This window comes from Grampus griseus (genome assembly GCF_964374135.1).
Source record: "Grampus griseus genome assembly, chromosome: 1".
NCBI classification, from domain to species: domain Eukaryota; kingdom Metazoa; phylum Chordata; class Mammalia; order Artiodactyla; family Delphinidae; genus Grampus; species Grampus griseus.
Window position 1 is genome coordinate 50,227,253 of NC_139017.1, and position 23,657 is coordinate 50,250,909.

At 49.2% G+C, this 23,657-nt stretch overlaps 1 protein-coding gene across 2 annotated transcripts in view; it reads left to right on the forward strand.

Moving 5' to 3' along the window:
• The window catches only part of RCSD1 (RCSD domain containing 1), a 66,304-nt gene extending 42,647 nt beyond the window's left edge, over positions 1-23,657 (forward strand). The window contains exons 2-8 of one of the 2 annotated variants that reach the window (XR_014296723.1): positions 3,250-3,348; positions 4,504-4,593; positions 8,508-8,579; positions 12,102-12,305; positions 14,747-15,385; positions 21,104-21,526; positions 21,975-23,657. Coding sequence is in view for 1 of the 2 variants with exons in the window: in XM_082654164.1 (XP_082510290.1) it covers positions 3,250-3,348; positions 4,504-4,593; positions 8,508-8,579; positions 12,102-12,305; positions 14,747-15,385; positions 21,975-22,007 (1,137 nt within the window). In the remaining variant the exon portion in view is untranslated. The remainder of the gene's footprint in view (positions 1-3,249; positions 3,349-4,503; positions 4,594-8,507; positions 8,580-12,101; positions 12,306-14,746; positions 15,386-21,103; positions 21,527-21,974) is intronic. The other variant, XM_082654164.1, reaches the window with a different exon arrangement.

Sequence of the window (23,657 nt, forward strand, 5' to 3'; positions counted from 1 at the left end):
AGCCTCAGGGCTGAGACAGAGAGAGAGAGAGAGAGAACACCTGCAGGCGAGCTGGAAGGAGACTCTCACCTGCCTGGGGCCAAGGCGGTGTGATGTTGAACCACTGGAGGAGGTCACTAGTGGTACCTGCTAGACTTGCAAGGCAGAAATCCAGGCAAAGCCTCAAACAGGCTGAGCCACGGTGCCTGTCCACGCCCAAAGCCATGCTTCTTCTGCTGTACCTGCATAACCCAGCGGCTTATAATAGTTTCACTATATATATATCGCTTTACAGTTGTCAAAGCACCTTCACAAATTAGGCTACTTAACTGATGTCCATTGCTGGATTATCAGGCGGTGGGAGTCAAGTGTTTCACAGATTATTCTGCCTGGCTTCTCCTGTGTGACTCTGGCTAAGCTACTTGCCCTCTCTGGGCTTCGACGTGCCCAACTGAGAGGAGGCAACAATCAGTCATTCTTCTACAACATAGGATGAGAAGCATCTGGAGAGGTGCTGGTAGTGAGTGGATTTGCCAGGCTTCAGGAAGCTCTGGAGTCCATAGACATTCTAAAGAAAACCCATTCACTGGGCTCCAGGAAAACAAATTCAGACGTATTATAATCTTTCCTTCGACCCAGCTTTTAAGCTCTAAATGCTTCCAGAAGGCTTATCGTTGTCTTGCCCCTCGCCAAGCCTGGTTTTGAGACAGGGAAGTTAGGGAGGAGTTTCTGATTCCTGTACGGCTCTATTTTTATCTGGAATGTATCTTCCTGCACCGCCAGTGATTGGCGCCTTCGGGGCCGAGGGTAAAGTGCACTGTCAGCAGGACACGAGCAGTATATAGCGACGGACAGAGAGACTGAGCTGTTATGGGGGCGGGAAGTTAGACAGATGGACAGACTGATGGGCCCAGCATGTTTGCCAAGAGCAGCTCAATTAATTAATCACAAGGACAAGATGTTCGCCTCTGAACACGCCCTGCGTGACACATGTAGGGTACTAATCAGAGCGGGCACTGGGTTCCCCGCTCGCGCCAGCGCTGTCGGGGACTCTGGCATCTTGAAGAGAGGTGCATCCTTTTACATCTTTATGTGAAATCAGCATCTGATGTTTAGGCTGGAATGAGAATAAACTTGACTTACAGCAGGAAACAGTAAAGAGGGACCTGTCTTTTCCTCCAGAGCAGCCTGTTCGCAGATCTGAAGGTCCGTGGCCACTGCAGTTCTTTCCTATCTCTAAGCAAAGCCCCCTTCACAAAGCTTGGCCCCCACGTAACTTCACCCGAGGCGGTGGGAGGCGGCCGTGTGCGCCTCCCCTGCTCCAGGGGCAGCATCACCGTGTGACCAGCGACATTTCCTTTGGAGGGAGCACCCAAGTAAGAAAGCTTGGAGACACTTCTAGCGCAAAAAGGAGGGCCTAGGAAGTGTATGTGAGTGTGTGTGTGTGTGTGTGTGTGTGTGTGTGTGTGAGAGAGAGAGAGTGTGTGTGTGTGTGAGAGTGTGTGTGTGTGTGTGTGAGAGAGAGAGTGTGTGGGGGGGTGTACAGGGATGCAAACTTGCAGCTGGAGCGGAGCATGCTTGGTGTTTGTAGGCCATGAGCCCCGTGGAAAGACAGAAATGGACTTTCTCGAGCAAACTGCTACCCAGATCCTCCCAGTTTCAGGCTAGACGTGGGCAGAGGGAGTTTGCAGTCTGTGTACGAAATGCCATCGTCATGGTCACCAAAAACCAAAGCTGAATGTCTCTGAGACTGGACATTTAAAAAACATTATTAAAACTGTGTGGTTCCCTAGGCCGCATGTAACAAGGCAGAAGTGAGGGGGCCGTTTCCAGTGCTTACTGACACACCGTATGAGTCTTGGTGACAAATGGCACATGGGAGTGAACAGTGGCCAGGGTGCATCTTGGCCTCTTCAGGGGGCCTAGAGGCACCTTGGGGGAGGGAAGGCCACAGGAAACCAACGGTTGCATTGGGGGTAGAGCAGGGGCATGGTAACCAGCTGGTCACCAGTTTGCAGAAAGCTCACAGCAAAAACGAACAGAACAGTAAAAGGGGTGAGTCTCAATGAGGACACTGTAGAGAACAGTAATGCAATATGCAAATCCCTGGAACTGAAGTCATTGCAGTGTTCTTGGAAGGAAGGACCCTGTTACCCGTAGTAATAATAACCCTTCTATAGCTCTTCTTATGTCCTAGGCCTTGTCCTCACACTTTAGATGTATAGTCAGTCATTTAATCCACAGAACAACCTTGTGAGTAATGTGCTACTGTTATCCCTGTCAAGGTACAGAAAGGTAAAATCATTTGCCCAAGGTCACTGAGCTAGGGAGATGGAGCGACTCAGCGGTCGAATCCAGATAGTCTGGTTCTCATTGCCGTGCTACTTGACTCTCATGTTATTTGAATATTTTCTGAACATTTCTATGCCCAAGGCACTCAATTAAGTAGGGGAAACAAGACACAAAAATACTTGTCAAAAGTTCAATCAAGGTGCTTCCCTGGTGGCACAGTGGTTAAGAATCCACCTGCCAATGCAGGGGACACGGGTTCGAGCCCTGGTCTGGGACGATCCCACATGCCGTGGAGCAACTAAGCCCGTGCGCCGCAACTACTTAGCCTGCGCTCTAGAGCGACAACTACAGAGCCCGCGTGCCCTAGAGCCCGTGCTCTGCAACAAGAGAAGCCCGCACACCGCAACGAAGAGTAGCCCCCGCTCTCCGCAACTAGAGAAAGCCCGTGTGCAGCAACGAAGACCCGATGCAGCCAAAATAAATAAATAAATAAAAGTTCAATCAAAGACATTTTCTCCTCCCATTAGATACACTTACAGGCCTCTCTCTCCAGTGCATTTTGCCAGCCTACAGTTTTCGAAGCCTCATGTGACCACGGGAAGATGCTGTCCCTGATAGAGCCCTCTCCGGACTGGGTCTCCATGGGACGAGGAACCCGGCCTTGTCCTGCCTCCCAGATCCCTGGGTGCCCTAACCTCCACCCCCAGGGCAACACCAAGTTTTATTCCTTTCCAGATCCCCAGAGCCACACCCAGGGCCAAGGACACTATAAACATTCACTAAATGCAGTTGACTGAACGGGTTTTTTACATCTTTGAATGCAGGAGCCAATTGCAAAACGCTGTGAAAAGACCTCACTGTGGCAGCATCCCTGCTTGTGGCCACATAGCAAGCACCTTGTGTGGCACCCGGTGCTGATGCTCAGCAGTGCCAAGTGCATATTTGCTGGTTCACTTTGGCTTCCCTTTGGTTTGCCAGGAAAGGCCGGCAGAGACCAACGCCAGTGTGGACGACTCAGCGCCCCCCTCGGTGGCCCAGCTGGCCGGGCGATTCAGGGAGCAGGCGGCCGCTGCAAAGGTGAGTCAGGAGGCTTCAGAGCCCCTCTCCTGGGATGGGACTGGAGGAAGGGGAAGTCTGGGTCAGGCCCAGAGGAGAGGGAAGGAGGAGGCTTGGTAATTACCAAATTAGGAAGAGAAGCCAGAGAGGGGTCTCTCTGAATGTAAGGAATGTCGCCATGCTGCTGGGCCTGGGCAGGACCGTTCCCCACCAGAGTGAGGTTTACCCTGTGGCCAGGAGGGCTGAGAGCTGAAAGCCCTGCTCTTAGAGACGGGGGGTCTGAACCCGGGGCTTGTCCACCCCAGTCGTCCACTGATAGAGACTTAGCTCTTGCACAGCTGTGCCAGGCCTGGACTGCTTCAGAATAAAGAAGTCCCCACACCAGGCTCCTCCCCGGAGCTTAGGAAGCTTAGGAATCTGGAACAAGGGTGGATTCCAGAAGGAGAATTGGGAAGAAAGAGAGGACGGAAACGGAAGCATCTTCAGATAGGAAGCCAGGGATCAGGAAGGAAAGGGATCCGGTGACCAGTGGATTCTAGAATCCTGCTGGAGAGGTCAGTGTCAAATGGGGTATTGCAGCATTGGAGAGATTTGGGCTAGATTTTCTTGAGTCTTACAGTGTGAGGAGCTCCTTAGAAGTGAAATGAGGGAAGGGAAGCCCAGTGTGTGGGGAGGTTTATCATGGCCCCTTGGGACAAACGAGAGTGTAATTGTCATGCTTTTTTAGTGCGTTGTTTTGCGTTTTTATTCTCCCATCTGAAAAATCGGTCCATAATTTCAGACACGATAAGAATGTCATAAAGGGTGAAGGAGATAGTATCGATCAAAGGTGCTGACAGTGCTTAGAAGCTGGGTGTGGGTGTCATTGTGAGATGTTGCTTCAGGCAGGCCAGTGAATCACAAGTAGAAGAGGATGCTCCAGCAGGAAAGGACTGGGAGAGTCTGAAAAGGACTAGAGAGCCTGAAAGTCAAAACGGGTAGACAGTTCATTAGAATGAATTTATAAAGTTAACGGGCAGTCGCAAAGACATGCAATCCCTCCCTTCATTCTTTTCTCCACCAGACATCCCTAAACATTCCTAAAACCAGTTTCTACTTCCTTCCTCTTCCTCCCTGTTGCCTGATTAGCTCTCTCTCTTTTTCTCTCTGTGTGTCTGTCTGTCGCCCTCCCTCTAGACACCAGCCAGTAAGCCAACAAGAAGGAAACCGCCCTGCTCCCTCTCTCTGTTCCCCCCCAGGGTAGAGCTGGGCCAGAATGGTGAAGAGGTAAGTGCTTCTGCTGCTGGGGGCTCAGAGGATGCTGGTTATGGATTTTCTTTCTCCTTTTTACAGGAAGAGGCACGCAATTCGCACTTTTAGACTTGAAACCTGTGCAGGGAATTTCTCCATTTCAGATTCAGGGGTGAATGTCCTTAACACTTCCCGAATCCTTTACTTTGAAAACGAGGTCCCTTCCTACCCCGTCACTGAGCCTCCCTTATGGTTTTCAAGGACAGGAGCACTATTTTTCAAGCCTGAGCGTTTCCGCCAAGAGAATGGGTCCATGGAGTATTTTACCACACCAGATTCAGGAATCATGAAAGTCATGTTTGACTCCCAGGTCTGACTGATACGATCTTCCAAGTGCGCAAAGCATCTGGAAAGAGGGCCGCACTCACGTAAAGCAGAACTGCAGTGTGAGAGAGGCGTGGGTTTCTGTGGTATCTTGAAAAGGCTGGCTATTGTTCTGGATCACTGAAAGAGAACCAGAGCACACAGGAGGCCCCATTGCCCTCAGATATTAATAACCAATGTTACCAACATAATAAAGGCTCTGGTATCATAGATCATAGCCACCAATGGATTCCCGGCCTGCATGTTCACCTACCCTTATTTATCTAATTGTAGCTGTAAGAGCAATTTGTCCACACCCTCCCAGGACCCCAGGAAGCTTCACTGTGGTCATGGTCCCCGCCAGAAATGGATTAGCATGTTCTCTTGTCCAGCCTGGGAGGCCAACCCCAAAATGGAGCAAGCAAGCCCAAGACAGTCCAATTCCCACATGCCAAATGTGATACCTCTTTCCCCCGCTTCCTTTTTGGGGGCCAGCATCCTGACGACAGACACTGGATAGTCATGTGGGCTTGGGCAAGGCCCTTGGTGTCTACATTTTCTCATTTATAAAGTGAAACATTTGGAGTCAGTCAACGGTTTTCAAACCTTTTTGTCAACCCAAGGCATATGAGCAGAAGTCCATCAGATAAAGCAGAAACTCAGAGCCGCTCTCAACCAAGTGGGAAGGGGGTGGGGCCCCCCATATGCTCTGAGAATACTCCCCCCCAAAACTGGACAGGGGTCTTCTGGGATGAGAATGCCCCAAGAAGCCCAGTTTAAAAAACACTACGTCTTTCTTGGGGTCTCCTCAGGTGCTGATATCATGATTCTGACCCCATCTTCGTGGGGTCATCAGCCAGCATTCCGGTCAAAGCCATACCAACAACTTCTCGTTACTGAGAGTGAACTTCTCCTGTGACCTTCACCCTGAGGGCTTGGAGTCTGTGTCAGGCAATAGGCTGAGGCCGTGGCCACTAGGTGCCTACCGTGAGGCTGCCCCCTGATGACCTGGACTCAGCCCCAGAGAAGGCACTGCACTGCGCCTGCTTCCTTTTTTGTAAAATGGGACAAGAACACTAACCAGACATGATGGGGGGCCGGATGGGGACTTTTATCCCCTGGATAAAAGTGGAGGGAGTTCAGTGGCTCTGGGAGAAATACGTTTACATGTTCCATCCCATGGGGCACCACCAGCAGCTAAATGGCATGTAATAGCCAAGGGCTGGATGAATGGGAGGGTGGATTTAAGAGGGAAGGTCCCACGTGGAGTGACAGGCTGCTTGCACGTGGGAAGGACGTTGCTTCCAGAGATCAGTGACTTTTTGTCACGAGCTTGAAATTCACATAAAAATAAAACGAGCAGCCAGCTCTGTCTGGCTGGGTTAGAAAATTGTGGATGCTGCTGCCACAGTTCTCCTTCCGGACTCCCACGGCACGGCCTGCAGGAGCCCTAGTGCCGGGAGCCTTGGGGGCCTGGGAAGGCCCCAGTCAGGCTACCCCTCGGTTCCCAATGCACAGTGCCGGAGAGGGTCTTCCCATCCCTTCTTCATCCCTGCCCCCTCCCTATGCCTGCACAGGCCTGAGACGGTGGAGCCAGCCCCTGCCGACAGGGTATCCTGGAGTTGCCCCTCTCTGGAGGACCCACCCAAAAGAGTGTTTAATATGGCCACTGAGCCTGCCTTGCCTGCCCACAGGAGGGCTGGAAAACAGTTCCATCTGAAAAATCTGGTCATTATTCTAGACATTATAGGAATGTCATATATGGACATATATACATACATAAAGAGAGATGTCAGGCTGACTTTTCTCCACCAACTGTATGAGCGGAGGCCACTTGTTAAACAGTAAAGGAAATACTGCCACCTTCAGCCGTTCCCAGGAATGGCATTGGCGGCTCTTTTGGGTTCTTCCTGCTTTGCAGTTCAATTCGAATCAACAAGGATTTTGTAGGGCATGAGCTGGGTTCCCAGCACTGTCCTATGATGAAGGGGCTGTGTTTATTGAATTTTCACTCTCTTCAGAAGATACTAGTCAGTTGCAGAAGAGAATAAAGTATTACATAAAGTGAGCTTTGTCAGCACAATTGTTGCTGCAGTTCCTAAACAGTATCTTCAGAAACGCGGCCTCATATGAACTTTCACTGTAAAGCCCAGAAATTAAGGACAACTGAGTTTGGGCTGGAAGCTCTTTGTTCTCACGGTGGACACAAGGCTCCTTGAAAGACTGACTGCTCTGGAAATATGTCTGATGGTGTAAACTCATGGAGCCAGAGGCACCTGAGAGCTGGAGGAGGCCTTAGAATCGTTTATTCCAACCCACCCACCTGCCTGGGTCTTGGCCGGGGAGGCTGAGGCCGGGGCAGCCATCTGGCTCCTGTCAAAGCCGGAGTTAGCAGGGGCTGGGGAAGGGAGCTCCTGAGTCCCAGCCAGTGGCTGCCCCATGCTCCAGCACCTCCCCCGCCCTGCAATGCTGGGCCTTAAAAAGGTCACAGGGAGTTCAGTTGAGTGAGTCTGTCTCCTTCCATCACTAAAATACAATCATCTCACTCAATAACTATCTCAGAATATTTATAAGAAATTGTGTTATTCTTCTTATGATTCAAGTAAATTAGCACATGGGTGCGAGGAGCAGGATCCCCAAACTATAGGTCTCTGTCCGACAGCGTGGAAGTCATCTTTTTCTTCATCATCATCATCATCATCACTGTCATCATTCCTACCTGTTGAGGGTCAATATAGCTGTGGAACTAGAATCAAGTTGTAGGGATTTTACACAAAACAGGAAGGAGTCAATCTTTTTAGATAATATAAAATCCAAAGACAGGCAAGATTCCTGACAATACACTCATCACAAAAATATCCCAACTAACAGAACATATATATGGGTGTGTGTGTATGTATATATACACAAGATATCTCAGACATTGACCACTTTCAGAGGGCAGGCGCTCAATCGTATTCATTTTTATGTAACCAACACAATGCCTGGAATGTAGGAGATACTCAATAAATGTCCGTTTAATCAAAATGAATAGTCAGTGTTTTAGAATATGATAATTTATAAACAACACTATTGGTGGGGTTTTCCAAAATATTATTAGTTTAAGGGAAGAACTTCAAGTATACCTCTGTCAGGTTTCACTCCGGCTCTGTGGTTTCTTATGTTTATGACAAACAGAATGGATGGTCACTGTGCCCTTTCTCTTTGAAATCCCCTCCAATTGTTGGCTCATGTTGTTGAAGGTCATGAGGTGAAGATCTTGTCCCCCTCAGACATAGTCTGTTCTCTCATAATGACCATGAAGGCATTCTTCCTGGAACAGGAGGCCTGCTGTGTTTCAGACATCCTGCCTGCTCTGATCCATAGATTCAAGTGACCTTGTTAGTGGTAGGGTGAGGGAGAGGGGAAGGGGAATCTGCCACGCCCAGGACCTCAGGAGGTAAGTGAGCTCCCGAAGCTAAGTGATGAGGTGGTAAAGCCAACTTTTTCTTCTCCTCTTATTCCAACTGTGGCTTCTGGGCTCCGGCCAGAACCCCACCTCCCTTCACCTCACTCATTTGCTTGTTTTGGTCCATTTGCTTTTATAGAAGTCACCGCCCAATGCAAGCCACCCTCCTAAAGTCAAGGTGAAGAGCTCGCCTCTGATCGAGAAGCTCCAGGTAAGTTCAGAATCGATGCTACCTCCTATCCAACCCCCTCTCTTATCCAACATTTGCATGTCTTTGGGGCTCCTAGGGTAGTTCCAGATGTCACCTGGACAGTTGACCTCTGATAACCAGCTAGTGATCAAACTGCCCTGAAGGATGAGGGGCTCTACCTGGAGGCAAAATGCTAAAATAAGGACCCTATCAAACATGAGCTCATGTCATTAGTACCTAATGGAGATTGAGGATAATCAGATGCCTCAAGAGTCTTATGGGAAAGGATGTCATACACAGGAAACACTCCAGGAATAGCCAAGTCCTCTCCATGGCCTGAATGCAGCCACAAACCGTTTCAGCTTTACACAGGGCTGAAATTCAGGTGCTAGTCATTACACCACTACGGCCAAGTTCATTGTTTGGAAAGCATTCCATCCTACCTCGCCACCTTATACATTCAGAGCCCTCACCACTGTGCCCACAGTGGGGCTGGCTTTCCTGGGAGTGTAAACGAAGTATGTGACACTGCACTTGATCTCACAATCTTGTTGGGGAGACAAGGTTTTCACACATGATACAATAAAAGACATATAGGAGAGTAAATACCGGAGATCTAAATTGTGGGTAACTATCCGACTCCTACTGCTCTAGACCAGGACTTTTTTTTTTTTTTTGCGGTACGCGGGCCTCTCACTGTTGCGGCCTCTCCCGTTGCGGAGCACAGACTCCGGACCCGCAGGCTCAGAGGCCATGGCTCACGGGACCAGCCACTCCATGGCATGTGGGATCCTCCCGGACCAGGGCACGAACCTGTGTCCCCTGCATCGGCAGGCGGACTCTCAACCACTGCGCCACCAGGGAAGCCCTAGACCAGGACTTTTTACCTCGGCATTATTTGAGCTGGTCAATTTTGTTGCAGGGGCTGCCTGGTACACTGCAAGGTGCTTTGACAGCATCCTTGGTCCCTATCCACTCGATGCCAGCAGCACTCTTCAGTAAACTGTGACAAAGAAAAATGTCCCTAGACATTGCCAAATGTCTCCTGGAGACAAAATCATCCCCCTGCCCCCTACCCCCGCTGAGAACCACTGCGGGTAAAATTTTAGAGCGAGAAGACAGTCAAGTGGGCAGGAGTAATTAACAAATGCTTTAGGAAATACCTATTTCCTGAGTCAGTCCTTAAGAATAGTGGCTGGAAAGGAGGGAGGAAGGTACTCCTGGTGTGAGAACAGCATGAGCTAAAGCACAGAGGAGGGACAGGCATGGTATATCTGGGTGGGGCCTGTAGAAGATGCCCCAGCTTTCACCGCAGTCCCTGTGCAGGAGAACAACAAGGCTCTCCTGCACTGGATCCTCCCCTCTGGGTCCAACTAATAAAATTGGCTCGTCTACCTTGTTCTGAAGCCATCATTAGGGGTGTGTCAAGACAAGTAGCCACAGCCCCTGCAGTTCCCAGCTATGTGAGAGACCAGGGATTTGGCCCCCAGCCTGATTTGGGGTTAAGGGAAGCATCTCTGGTTTGAGTTATGAGCCTACCTCATCGCGGGGTGGGGGGGGTCTCCCCTGAAGTTTAATTCATACTGAGAAGCCCTGATCCCACTCCAGCTGCAGGGAGGGAGTGGGCTGCCCATCGCTGTAGGAGGCTGCAGGGCTCCCATATACATACCAGGGGTCTCTCAGAAGGGACCCCAGAACTCAGACATTCCCTCCTAGCAGCCATCCAAAGGGTGTAGCCGAGAACCCCTACCTCTGTCTCCCGGCAGCCTACCACAGACCTCATCTAAGTGCCAGAAGTTAGTTTGCAAATGCTGTGTACCCTGCAGTCTTGGTGTTATTCCCCTTTCTAGTCATTAATAAGCCTCTTTGGGAAACATCGCAACCTGAGAATGAGGGTTTAATCTCTAATGGTTTAATCTCATGAAGAATGTCAGCAACAGTATATAATTTGGCCAAATCCCATAGGAACCTTACTTTGTTGGAAATACGTGGGGAAAGAACTAAGAAGTGCATCACCAGCTTCATTTTTCTTCTAAGTATTCTATTGGATGAGTTAGGAGCTATGATTTTTTCTTCACTAGAATAGTCCATAGTTCAAAGTTCAAGTTTTCCTCTGGCTAGCAAGACCCATTTTATTTGCAAGCAGTCTTACAGAGGGAATGTCCCAGCTTGACCCTGAGAGGGCAGGAAGACCTCTTTTAATGCCCAGTTAATATCCCCTCTGCCATGAAGTCCTCTGAGCCATCCTAGCACACCATCTCCCACAGCCTCTGTGGTCCAAACCTGTCCCTTTGTACCTGCAACGTGCTGCTTTTAGACATGGCGTGGGCTCACACTGTTGCTGTTTAACTTTTATATTTTTAATTGGACAATGACACAATCTTGTCTATATTATAAATTCTTTCTTAAAATCACAATTGAAATACAAACATCGTCCTAAACGTGTAATGTTCTATACTGTGCAAGTCCTAAAGTACATGTCGGAGTTCTCCAAGGTGACAGAGCCTCGGCTGGCAGGAGGGTGGCACCGAGGGGAGTCTGGAGGGAAAGGGTGTGAGTCGGGTAGTGGCAGGAGAGAGTAAGGGGACCAGATCATAAAAGACTCTAAAGGTCAGCCTCAGTCGATGGGACAAATAAAGACTCTGAGACACAGAAAGGCTACTGGACTCGCTGTAGGTCACACAGCTATTAAGTGAAAGAGGCAACATCTGGAGTTGGGTGTGTCTGCGTGGAGAGCATCATCTGCCCCTCCAGCCTGGTCCCTCCCCTTGGAGGCCTTGCTGCTGGCCCTCCTGCTCTGGAGGATGCAACTGCGCAATGATTTGGAAACGCAGAGGTCAGAGCAGGAGGAACAAGAGCCCCTAGGTGGCGCTAGAGGACCCAAGGGACTCACGTTCAGTCCCTCCGTAGACATCTGCACCACCACCTTCTCCGAGGCAGTCGGATAGATCTGGGACCACCGCCTCCTCCCCCACCAAACTCTTGACTCCCTCAGGCCTCGGTTACCTTCGGGTAACCCCTCCCCTTTGCTTGCCCTCGGGGTTCATTCTGGTCTGGTTGCACCTGCACTGCGATGCTGCAAGTAGGGTCACACACTGGCATCTGCTCCGCTGGCTCCCCGCTGGAAAGGCGTGGTGGCCTGCTGTGTCCACCACTGTGGTCTACCGAGAGAGACCCTGTACTTGGAGACTGAGGGACAAACAGACCTGGCTTGAATCCCAGGGCAGATTCCTTAAACACTTTGCTAATGTGTGCCATGAGAACAAAACTGAACATGTAGGGTGGTTGTAGAGAGGAAAACTGCACATGCCCAGCAGAGTAGGCATCCAGTAAGCAGTAACTGCTCTTGACTCTGATGAGAACGATGGTAAAGGGTGCTGACAGCATGAGAGCCTGGTGCCTGCAGGTGCTGACAGGTGCTATTCTGGCCTCTTTGTCTATAAATCGGGACTGTTCCAATGCATTTTTGCCGGATCAGATCAGTGCTTCCTGGGCATTACGGAATGCAGCCTGGGTTTGAAATTCCTCATCTTTTCTCTACAGGCCAATTTAGTCTTTGATCCAGCGGCCCTGCTGCCTGGGGCCTCACCCAAGAGTCCTGGACTCAAGGCCATGGTGTCACCATTTCACAGCCCGCCTTCTACCCCCAGCAGCCCTGGCGTGTGGTCTCGGGCCAGCGAGCCGGAGGAGGTGCCCGTCAGCTTTGACCAGCCTCCTGAGGGCAGTCATCTGCCCTCTTACAATAAGGTAATATCTGGATCCTAAGTACTGTGGTGTGTCTGTGGAAATGCGGACACTGGGCAATTCTGAATCACCTCTACCCTGTTGTCCTGGAGAAAGGAGGACACTTCTGAGCTGTGGTAAGATGTGGTTTTTAACAAAGGAAATTTCTTCTCTTCCTGGCAAGTGATCCCTGAGCTAAGATCATCCTCTACCTAGCCTGCCTCTCTCATCCGCTCTTCCCGTAACTGTGCCACTCACCTGAAAGGTGCAGGGGATGGAGCGCTCCATCCTTTGTGGAGAGAGGGGCAGGAATTCAGTACTGATCCCAGCTGCACAGAGAGTTATGTCAAAAGCTGAAAACAAAAGCTAAAGACCTGATCAGTGACTCAGCAGAAGGGAGGGCAGGGTCACTAGGTTGTCCTGTCCTGCCCTGATATGAATACTCCTAAGTGTCCCAGAACGGGTTCAAATCATTCTTACTGCATCTTGCCCCAGTTGAAGAATATCCAACTCGTTCCCTTTGCAAAAAGATGTATGGCAGCACTTGTTTCTGTAGATACTGCCCTAATACTTGTGTGTGTGATTTCATCAGATCCCTGCCCTACTAGAAGGAGGTAAGAATCAAGAGAATCAGAGGTACATACAGTCCAGTACACTCCAAGCAGGTACCCAGCAAATTTGGACCAGAGCCAGGCAGGGGCTAAGAGTTAAAGGGCTCTTTTCTTTTTTTTGTTTGCACCACAGGCATGCGGGATCTTACTTTCCCGACCAGGGATCAAATCCGCACCCCCTGCAGTGCAAGCGCAGAGTCTTAACCACTTGACCACCAGGGAAGTCCCTGAATTAAAGGGTTCTGAAGCCAGGAAAAGTTAAATAAATGTGACCTTAGAATTAAGGATGGAGAGAGCAGGATCTACTGGGCCCTTCCAGAGGATTCATCTAGGAAAGAGGTCAAATGTGTTGAAACAGGTAGGGCCCAAGGAAACAAAAGTGGTGGCGAGGAGGTGATGGGGTAGGCTTGAGCCTGCTGGCTGGGGACAGAGTGGAGATCCTTCAGCCCAGGGCAATGGAGAGACCCCCGACAGCAGAGAGGAACCCAGGAGAGAGCCCTGTCTTCTCACAGGATGTCAGTGGGATGTAGAGGCAGGGAGGGAGGCTCTGCCACCTGGTCATAGTACTGGGGGCTTTAGTCTGTGACAGCAGCAAGGGAGCAGGCAGGATTATTTCTGAACCCTGCTGGCCATGAGGGCTGGGGCCTTGATAGCCTGCAGGGCTAGCCTCACTGTGGTCTCAGGAAAGTTCCTGGGAAGCCCTTTTAAAACCAAGTATTCAGGGCTTCACTGATGGTGCAGTGGTTGAGAATCCGCCTGCCAGTGTAGGGGACACAGATTCGATCCCTGGTCTGGGAAGATCCCACATGCCGCAGAGCAACTAAGCCTGTGCGCCACAACTACTGAAGCCTGTACACCTAGAGCCCGTGCTCCGCAACAAGAGAAGCCACTAAATAAATTTATTAAAAAAAAAAAAAAGTATTCATTCCAAACTTCTGAGACAACTAGGATTGACAAATACCAAAATGCAAATCAGTGAGAAAATAAGATTTAATTTGCACATAAATTTTTAAAGACACATCACTTGAGTAAGGTAGGACACCCACTATAAACACGCCATTGAACTTCTGACAAAGTCCAGTGGACCCAGGTGAGGCCTGGTTCTGAGATTCACACACTTCCCAGAGAAAAAATGGTTTTCAGGCAGCTCTGCTGGGTGTTTCTAAGGTGTGGCTTCTGCTAGAGTTGGACCTCGCTGGAGAAAGCAAAGGATTCTGGCTGCTCAGCTCTCCCGGGGTTAGCCAGCTCTGGGGGGGTGGGGGTGGGGGTGGGGGGAAGGGAGGAAGTTGATCACCAGCTGTCCAGCTCCACACCCATGAGGTCATGGTACCAGCCACCCACAGACCCCCAACCCTGTTTTCTGTTGGGTTCACCTTTGTCAAAGTAGAAACTTCAAAATGTTAAAACATGACTCTGGTACGAAATAGAGAGAGATTTTGTTCAACTTGTTAATTTAGGAGGGATCCTGTAAGATGGTAAAGCTCATTCAAAGAACTGGTTATTTATAGGCAATTAAAAAGGACAAATGTTAGAATAACATTGCTAAGTTAGACACTGAGCTGATGGTTATTTTACAGGCCAGTAAAATCTTAGGTTTTTTTTTTTACTGGATAGACAGCATTTTCATCTTCACACACACAGAAAAAATCTGCAGGTTACCATGTAATACCACAGCCCCATAGGGCTCTAACCTATAATAAATAGCAAGCAATGGTACATCCTCCTAGAAAATCAAATGATCCTCAGGTGGGCTTGTGAAGCTGTGCGTGTGAGACTGACATTGAAAGAACATGCGCCCTCCCTGTTTGGCCTTTTTCACAGGTGTAGATCATTTTCCTTAACACTTTCTTGCAGGTGCGGACAAGGGGCTCCATAAAAAGGCGCCCTCCCTCCAGGCGATTCCGAAGGTCTCAGTCGGAGGACTGTGCGGACCTGGGGGGGCTCAGGGCCGAGGAGTCCTCCCAGGAGAATGGGGCCAAGGAAGAGAATGGGGACGAGGTGTTCCCAGCCAAGAGCAAGACCCCAGGATCCCCTCCTCTGAGGAGGACGCCCAGCTGGACAGAGAAGCAGGAGGAGAAGGGCAGGGCTTTGAGGGTAGCCCAGCAGCACGAAAAGGCCGTGGGGAGCTCTGAGGAGGGGGCCAGCCAGCGTCCAGCCCGAGCCTCCAGCCCAGAGGCAGAGGACGGGGGTGGGAGCCCCACGGAGGAGAAACCGGCTGAAGGGCAGATGGAAGAGCCTACGGAGGTGAAGGAGAGGGCGGCCAGCGAAGAGGAGGAGCCTGAACAAAGCAGCCGAGACACAGAGGGGCTGGAGGAGGGAGCTCTGGGGGAGGAGACCCCCCAAAGCCCCCCTGGAGGAGGGGAGGGCGACCACAGTTCTGAGCAGGGGGCTGGCAAGGAAAAGCAAGATGACGGGACCATCCTCGAGCCAGGCTGTGACCCTGTCACTGACCATGCCCAGCCGGACACTAGCAGTGAGGTCCCCAAGACAGAGGTAGGTGGCCTGGCTTGTCCCCTCGACCCGGACAGGGCAGGGCCAGCGCATCCTATGTCCCGTGCCCTGTTCCTTACACCCATCACCAATCAGCTGGGTGTGCAGTAGCACAGGGACTGGATTGAGACGGGCTGTCACTGATGGGGAGGGGACAGAAGGACCAGAAAGGGAAGCGTGTCCCATGCTCTCTGCTTCTCGCTGCCTCGGGGTTCTGGTGCCCTTCTGGATGTGACTGAGGCCCACACACCGAGGCCTCCTGATGCAGCATCCTGGACTGGGCTCGCTTCTGTGGGGCGTTCTCAGAGGAAAAGGGGGTGCTCCTTTCCATACAAAGCTCACAGTAATCGTGCATGAGACCAGCAGCTCCTTGGGGCGCAGTAAAGAAGGCAGAACACGGCAATGGGCAGGGCTTCCCCTAGGGAAGCTTTAAAGGAGGCTTTGTGTTCCATCCGTGCACGCACAGGTGTTAGACACCGAGAGCACATGAGGACCGGCTGCCTCAGTCCCGCCCTCCTGCTGGGCCCACACTTAGTCATGTGGCTCCTCCCACCACTCCCAGGAAGCCCACCTGAGCTCACCTACTTGTGCCCTCAGGAGCACGACCAGCCTTGCTGGTTTCCACAAGAAAAGCTCTGTGTCCCACCCCCTACTGCCACCCCTAACAATCTTCTTTTTTTTTGGTACGCGGGCCTCTCACTGTCGCGGCCTCTCCCGTTGTGGAGTCTTCCCGGACCGGGGCACGAACCCACGTCCCCTGCAGCAGCAGGTGGACTCTCAACCACTGCGCCACCAGGGAAGCCCCTCACCCCCTAACAATCTTATCAACAAAGTCACCTACCAGTGTTTCCCCCTTCCCTTTATGTTAGTTCATTCATTCATTAACACAAGCCACCGTCAGCTTCTGACATTAGCCTCTTATGTCACTTCCTGCTTCCACTTTTTCTGCCTACGTAGTCCATTCTCTGTACAGCAACCAGAGGGGGGTGTGTGTGTGTTTACTCATTGCTAAAATTACTCATGTCCTGTGTTAGTTTCTTAGGACTGCCATAACAAATTACCACAAATTGGCAGCTTGAAAACAATCGAAATGTATTGTCACACAGTTCAGGAGGCCAGAACTCCAAAATCAAGGTGTTGGCAGGCTTGGTTCCCTCTGGAGGCTCTGAGGAAGAGTCTTTTCCAGCCTGTCCCCTAACTTGTGGTGGCTGCTGGCGACCCTGGGAATCCTCTCTTTTCTCTTCCAGCTTCTGGTGGTTGTTGGCAATCCTCGGTGTTCCCTGATTTGTAGACTCATCACTCCAACCTTTGCCTCTATCTTCACATGGTCTTTCCCTGTGTCTGTGTGTCTCAAATCTCCCTCTCCTTTGTCTTATAAGGACACCCGTCATTGGATGTGGACCCACCCTAAGTCCAGAATGATCTCATCTTAAGATCCTTAATTACATCTACAATGATGCTCTTTCCAAATAAGGTCACATTCACAGGTACTGGGGGTTAGGATTGGACATATCTTTGGAGGAGGACACAACCCATGGCACCTCTGCTCCCCCTTGTCCCAGAGCACTCAAAACACAGATTCCAAACCCTCTGTGAGGCCCTGCATGGGGGGCCCCTGCCCAGCTCTCCCTGACTCTCCCCCATACTGTGCCCCAACCGTGGTGATGTTTTTTGGTTTTGTTTGTTTTTTACAGTGGTTAATATCTAGATCCTTGAAGTGACTTGGTGCAGTAATTTATAAGCCCAAAATTGGTTGAACAGACTCAGAACCTGTAGCTTTCCAAAATGCCATCTGAGAGCTGTTGTTTAGGACCGTGCCCAAATCACATAGGGCTGGCATGTGTACATCCTTCCAGCCTTTCTTCTTTGTGGTTGTATTTTTATACTCCAGATTGATAGTGTTCAGGTTCTAAACGTGTTGCTTTCGAATGTTCATTAAGCTTTCTTTCATATAGTAATACTTTAAAAAATTGGGGGAATTCCCTGGTGGTCCAGTGGTTAGGACTCGGAGCTTTCATTGCTGTGGGCCCGGGTCCCATCCCTGGTCGGGGAACTAAGATCACACAGCCGCACAGCATGGCCAAAAAAATATAAAAATTTTAAAAACTTTTTTTTTTTTTTTTTTTGCTGTACGCGGGCCTCTCACTGTTGTGGCCTCTCCCGTTGCAGAGCACAGGCTCTGGATGTGCAGGCTCAGCGGCCATAGCTCACAGGCCTAGCTGCTCCACGGCATGTGGGATCTTCCTGGACTGGGGCACAAACCCGTGTCCCCTGCATCGGCAGGCGGACTGTCAACCACTGCGCCACCAGGGAAGCCCTAAAAACACTTTTAAAAATTTGGATTTTTAAATTTTCAAGACACCATTTTCATTTTTTGTTTTATTACTTAAATGCAAGGTGCTACCTCTTTACAAGAGCTTAACAGCATATAATTTCTCATTTAACTGCACATGTCAGATCCTCACTATGTGCAGAACACTGTACTAGCTGTAGTGTGTGTGTGTGTGTGTGTGTGTGTGTGTGTGTTTGCAACAAACGTGAACGCACATCCACTCCCAAGGAGATTTTAATTAAAGAATATTATAAAATTCTTGAAAAAATTCTTGAGGATTTACTATATTAAGTTCTTTAATATACAAGGATAAAGATGGGTATGTGTTTGAGGTGCCAAATAAACAGCAAAAAGACTTGGTTGAAAATATGTCTTTTCCAGAAATTGTACCTCCAAACTTTCCGTTGTTCCCTTGAATCATACTAATAATAATTTGCTACTCACTGGGGCTTTTCAGTTTTTTACTTTTCATAAGGAATTGGCAAAGTTTGATAAGGTGAACAAAAGGTCTGGTCTCTAGATTCCTGTTGTGGTTTTAAAATGGAAGCAGGCAGACATAACATAGCCTTTCTCCTATTTTGCCTATAGTTAACATCAATTCATAAATTAATGACTTAAGTAGTAATGTGTTAGAGTCATTTTCCAACTGACCTATATCTAAAATTACTGGTAAAATTGTCTAGAATAATTTTTATTCCATAGTGCATTGAATACAATCTTTTAAAGATTCTAGCCATATAGAAGTATGGAGAATGAAAAATTTTATTGAAGTATAGTTGTTACAATGTGTTAATTTCTGCTGTACAGCAAAGTGACTCAGTTATACACATATATATTCTTTGTCATATTCTTTTCCATTATGGTTTATCACAGGATATTGAGTATAGTTCCCTGTGCTATACAATAGGACCTTGTTGTTTATCCATCCTATATATAATAGTTTGCGTCTGCTGACCCCAAACTCCCAATCCTTCCCTCCCCCAACCCCCTTCCCCTTGACAACCACAAGCCTCTTCTCTATGTCTGTGACTTTGTTTCTGTTTCATAGATATGTTCATTTGTGTCATATTTTAGATTCCACATATAAGTGATATATGAGAATGAATTTTGTATCTCTACCCTCGTCTCCCTCTTTGCATCATTCTCCTTAGTAGGCATAATCACCATATACAATTCAGTGTTCATATTTTCAGTCCTATTTGGGTTTGATGGACTGAGCTGCAGTTATTTTGGACAAAGATTTTGTTTGTTTGTTTTTGTTTTTTTATAAATTTATTTTATTTATTTATTTATTTTTGGCTGCGTTGGGTCTTCATTGCTGCGCGCTGGCTTTTCTCTAGTTGCGGCGAGCTGGGGCTTCTCTTGGTTGCGGTGCGCGGGCTTCTCATTGCGGTGGCTTCTCTTGTTGTGGAGTACGGGCTCTAGGCACGCGGGTTCAGTAGTTGTGGTGCACGGGCTTAGTTGCTCCACGGCATGTGGGATCTTCCCGGACCAGGGCTCGAACCCGTGTCCCCTGCATTAGCTGGTGGATTCTTAACCACTGAGCCATCAGAGAAACCCCAAAGATGTATTTTTTAATTGCTAAATATATTTATCCCTTCCTATTGACAGTCTGACTGAGCATTATTCCTCTTGTAGTTTATCTGATCAAGATACTTCTACCAATCAAAGAACAAGATGGGAATTAAATCGGGGGGCCGGAAGCCGTCTCTTTAGTGGTGTGCGCTGCCTCTGTGAGATCCAGGAAGGAACTTGTACAGGCATGGCGTGCTGGGGAAGCCCGTGACACAAGGGGCCCACTTCACAGTTGTCCTTACTGGGGAACCCTTTGGCACCACTGCCCGAGGCATTATGGTTCTAACTTTTTTTTTTTTTTTTTTTTTTTGCGGTACGCGGGCCTCTCACTATTGTGGCCTTTTCCGTTGTGGAGCACAGGCTCCGGACGCGCAGGCTCAGCGGCCATGACTCACGGCCCCAGCCGCTCCGCGGCATGTGAGATCCTCCCGGACCGGGGCACGAACCCGTGTCCCTTGCATTGGCAGGCGGACTCTCAACCACTGCGCCACCAGGGTAGCCCTTGGTTCTAGCTTTGACCAGGCTTGAAAAGACCAAAAGAGCATTGGAAGCAGTGCGCCTCCCAGATTAAATAAATTATGCAGATGTACAGAGGTGCTTTGTGAAGCAGTTTATTCTGATGAGTAGCGCTGGTGTCCTTCGTGTCAACATTGAGCTCTGTGACCTTGGACAACTCCTGTCCCTTCTTGGAGCTCGGGTTTCTTCCTCTGCAAAACCAGGGGGTTGGACTAAGGTTGTCAAAGTTTTGCCGCCTTCCTCCGCTTGCGTTTCTACCTCAGTCCCTCCCTTAGCCTCTTAACTACCCTCCACTGAGATCCCATGTCCCTGCCCCGCAGGCTCCCTCCGTGGCCAGTCACTTAACGAGCTGTCCTTCCGCATGTTTTGTCGTTGTTGTCCTTCTGCACTTTAATCTCCCTCTCACCATCGACCTGCTCTATCTTTCTGTATTAATCCCCAAAGCTAAGTCACTCTCACACCCACCTTCTCTGCCAAGACTTGTGTCATTGGTGGAATTCACGAAACCATGCTGCCTGGATCTCTTATAAACTCTTACCAATCCAGCTGAACCGTATCCAACCTCACTGCTGCCTGACACCCTCTCACTGCTTCTCTATCATCCTGTTTTCATCACCGTTGGTCCAGCTCACTCCCTACCTCTTCCTCTCCCGCTCTGCAGATGACCTCACCTCCTTCCTGTTTACCTAAAGGGAAGACCAGCCTGTTTGCCACTTGCTCATACCCTCCGAGAGTCTCTTCTTCCTGCACATCTGAAGAGAGGCCCCTTTCCTTGATAAGACAAACCCCCTTGTCTGCTGTGTCTACAATTTTCTGGACTTTTCTACAAGATATTTGTGGAGCGTGTGTGTGCATTTTAAGTGAAGGGTTACACTAAGATTTCCCCATTCTGTTACTCTTCTGTATTTCCAACTCCTCACTAGCTCACCCCTTTCTGCCTACAAACATGTTTGGATCTCTGTAATCCTAAAGAAAAAGTTCTCGACTCTGCTCTCTACCCCCCACTCCACCCCCAGTTCTCTCTTTCTCCCCTTGTGATCTCGCTCTTATCATTGACTTTTGAAGCTCACACACGTCCTCCCGGCCACCAAAGACCGGTCATGTCTCCGTTCTTGTCATCCTCACCGCTCTGAAACAGCTAATGCCGGCAACCTGCCCTAAAAACCACCTCCTTCCTTTAACCGCTGTTTGGCTGGGCTGCCCTGGCCCCCTCTCTGCCTCTTAGGGTGGCGTCACCACACCCTGACCTTGGCTCCCACTCCCAGGCTTCATCTTTTTTTTTTTTTTTTTTTTTGCAGCACGCGGGCCTCTCACTGTTGTGGCCTCTTCCGTTGTGGAGCACAGGCTCCGAAACGCAGGCCCAGCGGCCATGGCTCACGGGCCTAGCCGCTCCGCGGCGTGTGGGGTCTTCCCGGACCGGGGCACGAACCTGTGTCGCCTGCATCGGCAGGCGGACTCTCAACCACTGCGCCACCAGGGAAGCCCTCATCTCCTTTTGTCAGTGACTCCTACACCTGGTCCTCACCATTACCTGCCAGCCCCTCCTGACTGCTTAGCACCAGCCGGGCTCTCACCACGGTCCCAACCACACATCCACAGGCCCACCAGTCCCTCATGCTCCGTATCTCCAAAACCAAACTGCTGCTCGCTTTGTTTCTTCACTTACATTTAACTGAAACCTGAAATTCCGTTGTTAGCCTTAACGCATTTCTTCTCATGAGGTACTTTTCTTCTTTCTCTTTGATTCTTGAGCAGTGTTTCAGGATGATGAAATTAATGGGAATGAGTGAGGAAGTAAGAAGCTAGGGCAAGGAGGACATGGGAAGCCATGCATCAAGGAATAGGCAGTGTCCTCATTGAGGGCTCAAGCTCCAGTCCTGGGGTTTAAATCCTGACTCCACCACTTACTAGCTGTGTGACCTAGGGGAAGTCACTTGACCTCTCTGTGCCTTAATTACCCCACCTATAAAACAGAGCTAATAGAACTACCAAACTCATATTGCTTTCGTGAGGAATAAATGAGTTCATGCACGTGAAAAACTATGTCAGGCACATAGCATTATTATCACTATTACTACTATTACCCGACGTAGCATCCCCAAGGAGACAGGCTGAGTGTCCAGATTTCCTACTTTCCTCCTAATTTATTCCTTCCTCCTCTGCTCACAGGAGAATACCCCTGTCCAGGACACTAAAATGTGAAGAAGATCTCATTGTGCCTAGTGATGAAGCTGCTGGAGCCGTGTCCTTGAAGTAGCAGCAATGATTGTAGCGGCAGCAAAGGAAGCCATCGCAGAAGCAGGATGGGCTGAGGGTCTGGAGTCAGCCTGAGGACACAAGGTGCCATTTCCCGACCTCCGCACCATTGTAGACAGAGATTGGATCTGAGGGCAGCAGACTTTTATCAACTTGATAAAAGTTGTGTCACTTGATGGACTTGGTTTAAAAAAAAAAAACTTATTTAAAACAATTTACTATGGTGACAACTCCCCAGGGATACTGGTCAAACTGTGGGGCCCATATACTGTCCACACCCACCTAACCCTATAGCTGACCTCAGAACTGGACTGGGATCTACCTAATCAGATTGTGTTTGTGTAAGGTGACAGCCTTTTTATTGTTCTTAAGTTTTCATGATTCTCAAGTGTAAGTAAAAACTCATTTCAAGTAGCTAGAAACAAAGTAGTATCACTGGAAATATAAATCCTGTAAGTTACAGAAGACCTTAAATTGTATGGAGACCCTGAGACGACCTTTCAGCTTGGTCCAGATTTGACTGGCCAACCAATTTTGAAAACATTGGCCGAGAAGAGATAATTATTGAAACATTGAAAAATATGTGTCTGTTCCAGCAACAGGAGCTTCTCCATCAGGTAATTCTCTAGCTGGTGATACACTGGGAGGCGACCAGCTCGGCTCACCTGCTTCTGCCAGGAGGAGAGCAGGCAGAGGCAGGCAGCAACTCCTTTGGAGAGGCAGGATGTCTCTGTGCTGCATTTCCTCATCCTGTAAGCAGAGCAGTGACACCTGGACAATGCCTGCCCTCTGGTTAGGATGACGTTTGTGCCTCCAGAGGGGGAGCCTCGAGCATGGATTAGATATCTCCTGGGAAGTGCTTTGAGCATCGTGATGTGCAAGCTACATAATGAGAACGTCCTTCCTGGCTTCCCTGACTTGAATGGAAACCCAGGCTCTCCTCCCCGACTCAGGAGGGGTGGGGCGGGTCTTCTGTCTGTTCCTCCTGGGTAGCTCTTGCTTCATCGGTCTGTTCGGAGAGTGCATGAGGCTTCGCCGGGGACAGGGGGCCTGATACCCCTTCCTTGACATATCCTCTCCCCTCTTCCCACACTCCTGCTGAAAGATGCTCGTCCAAATAAATGTTTAATCTTAAGGGTTGGCCCTTATTCAGATTTGAGTATTTCAGTATCTCAACATGCTGACTTGGTAGCTGGAGCAGTCATTTTTCTGGAGGTCTCTTAGACCACACTCTACTCTGACCGCAGAAAGTAGTTTCCCAGACTTAAAAGGCCTTATCTCACTGCTGGTACCTCAGTTTATCACCCCATTTACAGTTTTTCTAAATTTACAGTTTTTCTAACTCCAGGATAGTGTTAATATTTGGATTATATATTTTTTTCAAAAACTATTTTTAAATCAAATGCAGCTTCTAAACCTTGTAATCTAGTGAAGACTGATACCATAATAAGCTTTGTATTTTAGCAGAGTTTGGGAGATATGTGTGTCAGTTATTTTGAGATCTGTATAATATCTATCATCTATCTAACCTATCATCTATCTGTCATTGACAGAGAAGTATACCCCCTAAACAATACATGGATTTATTTATATATG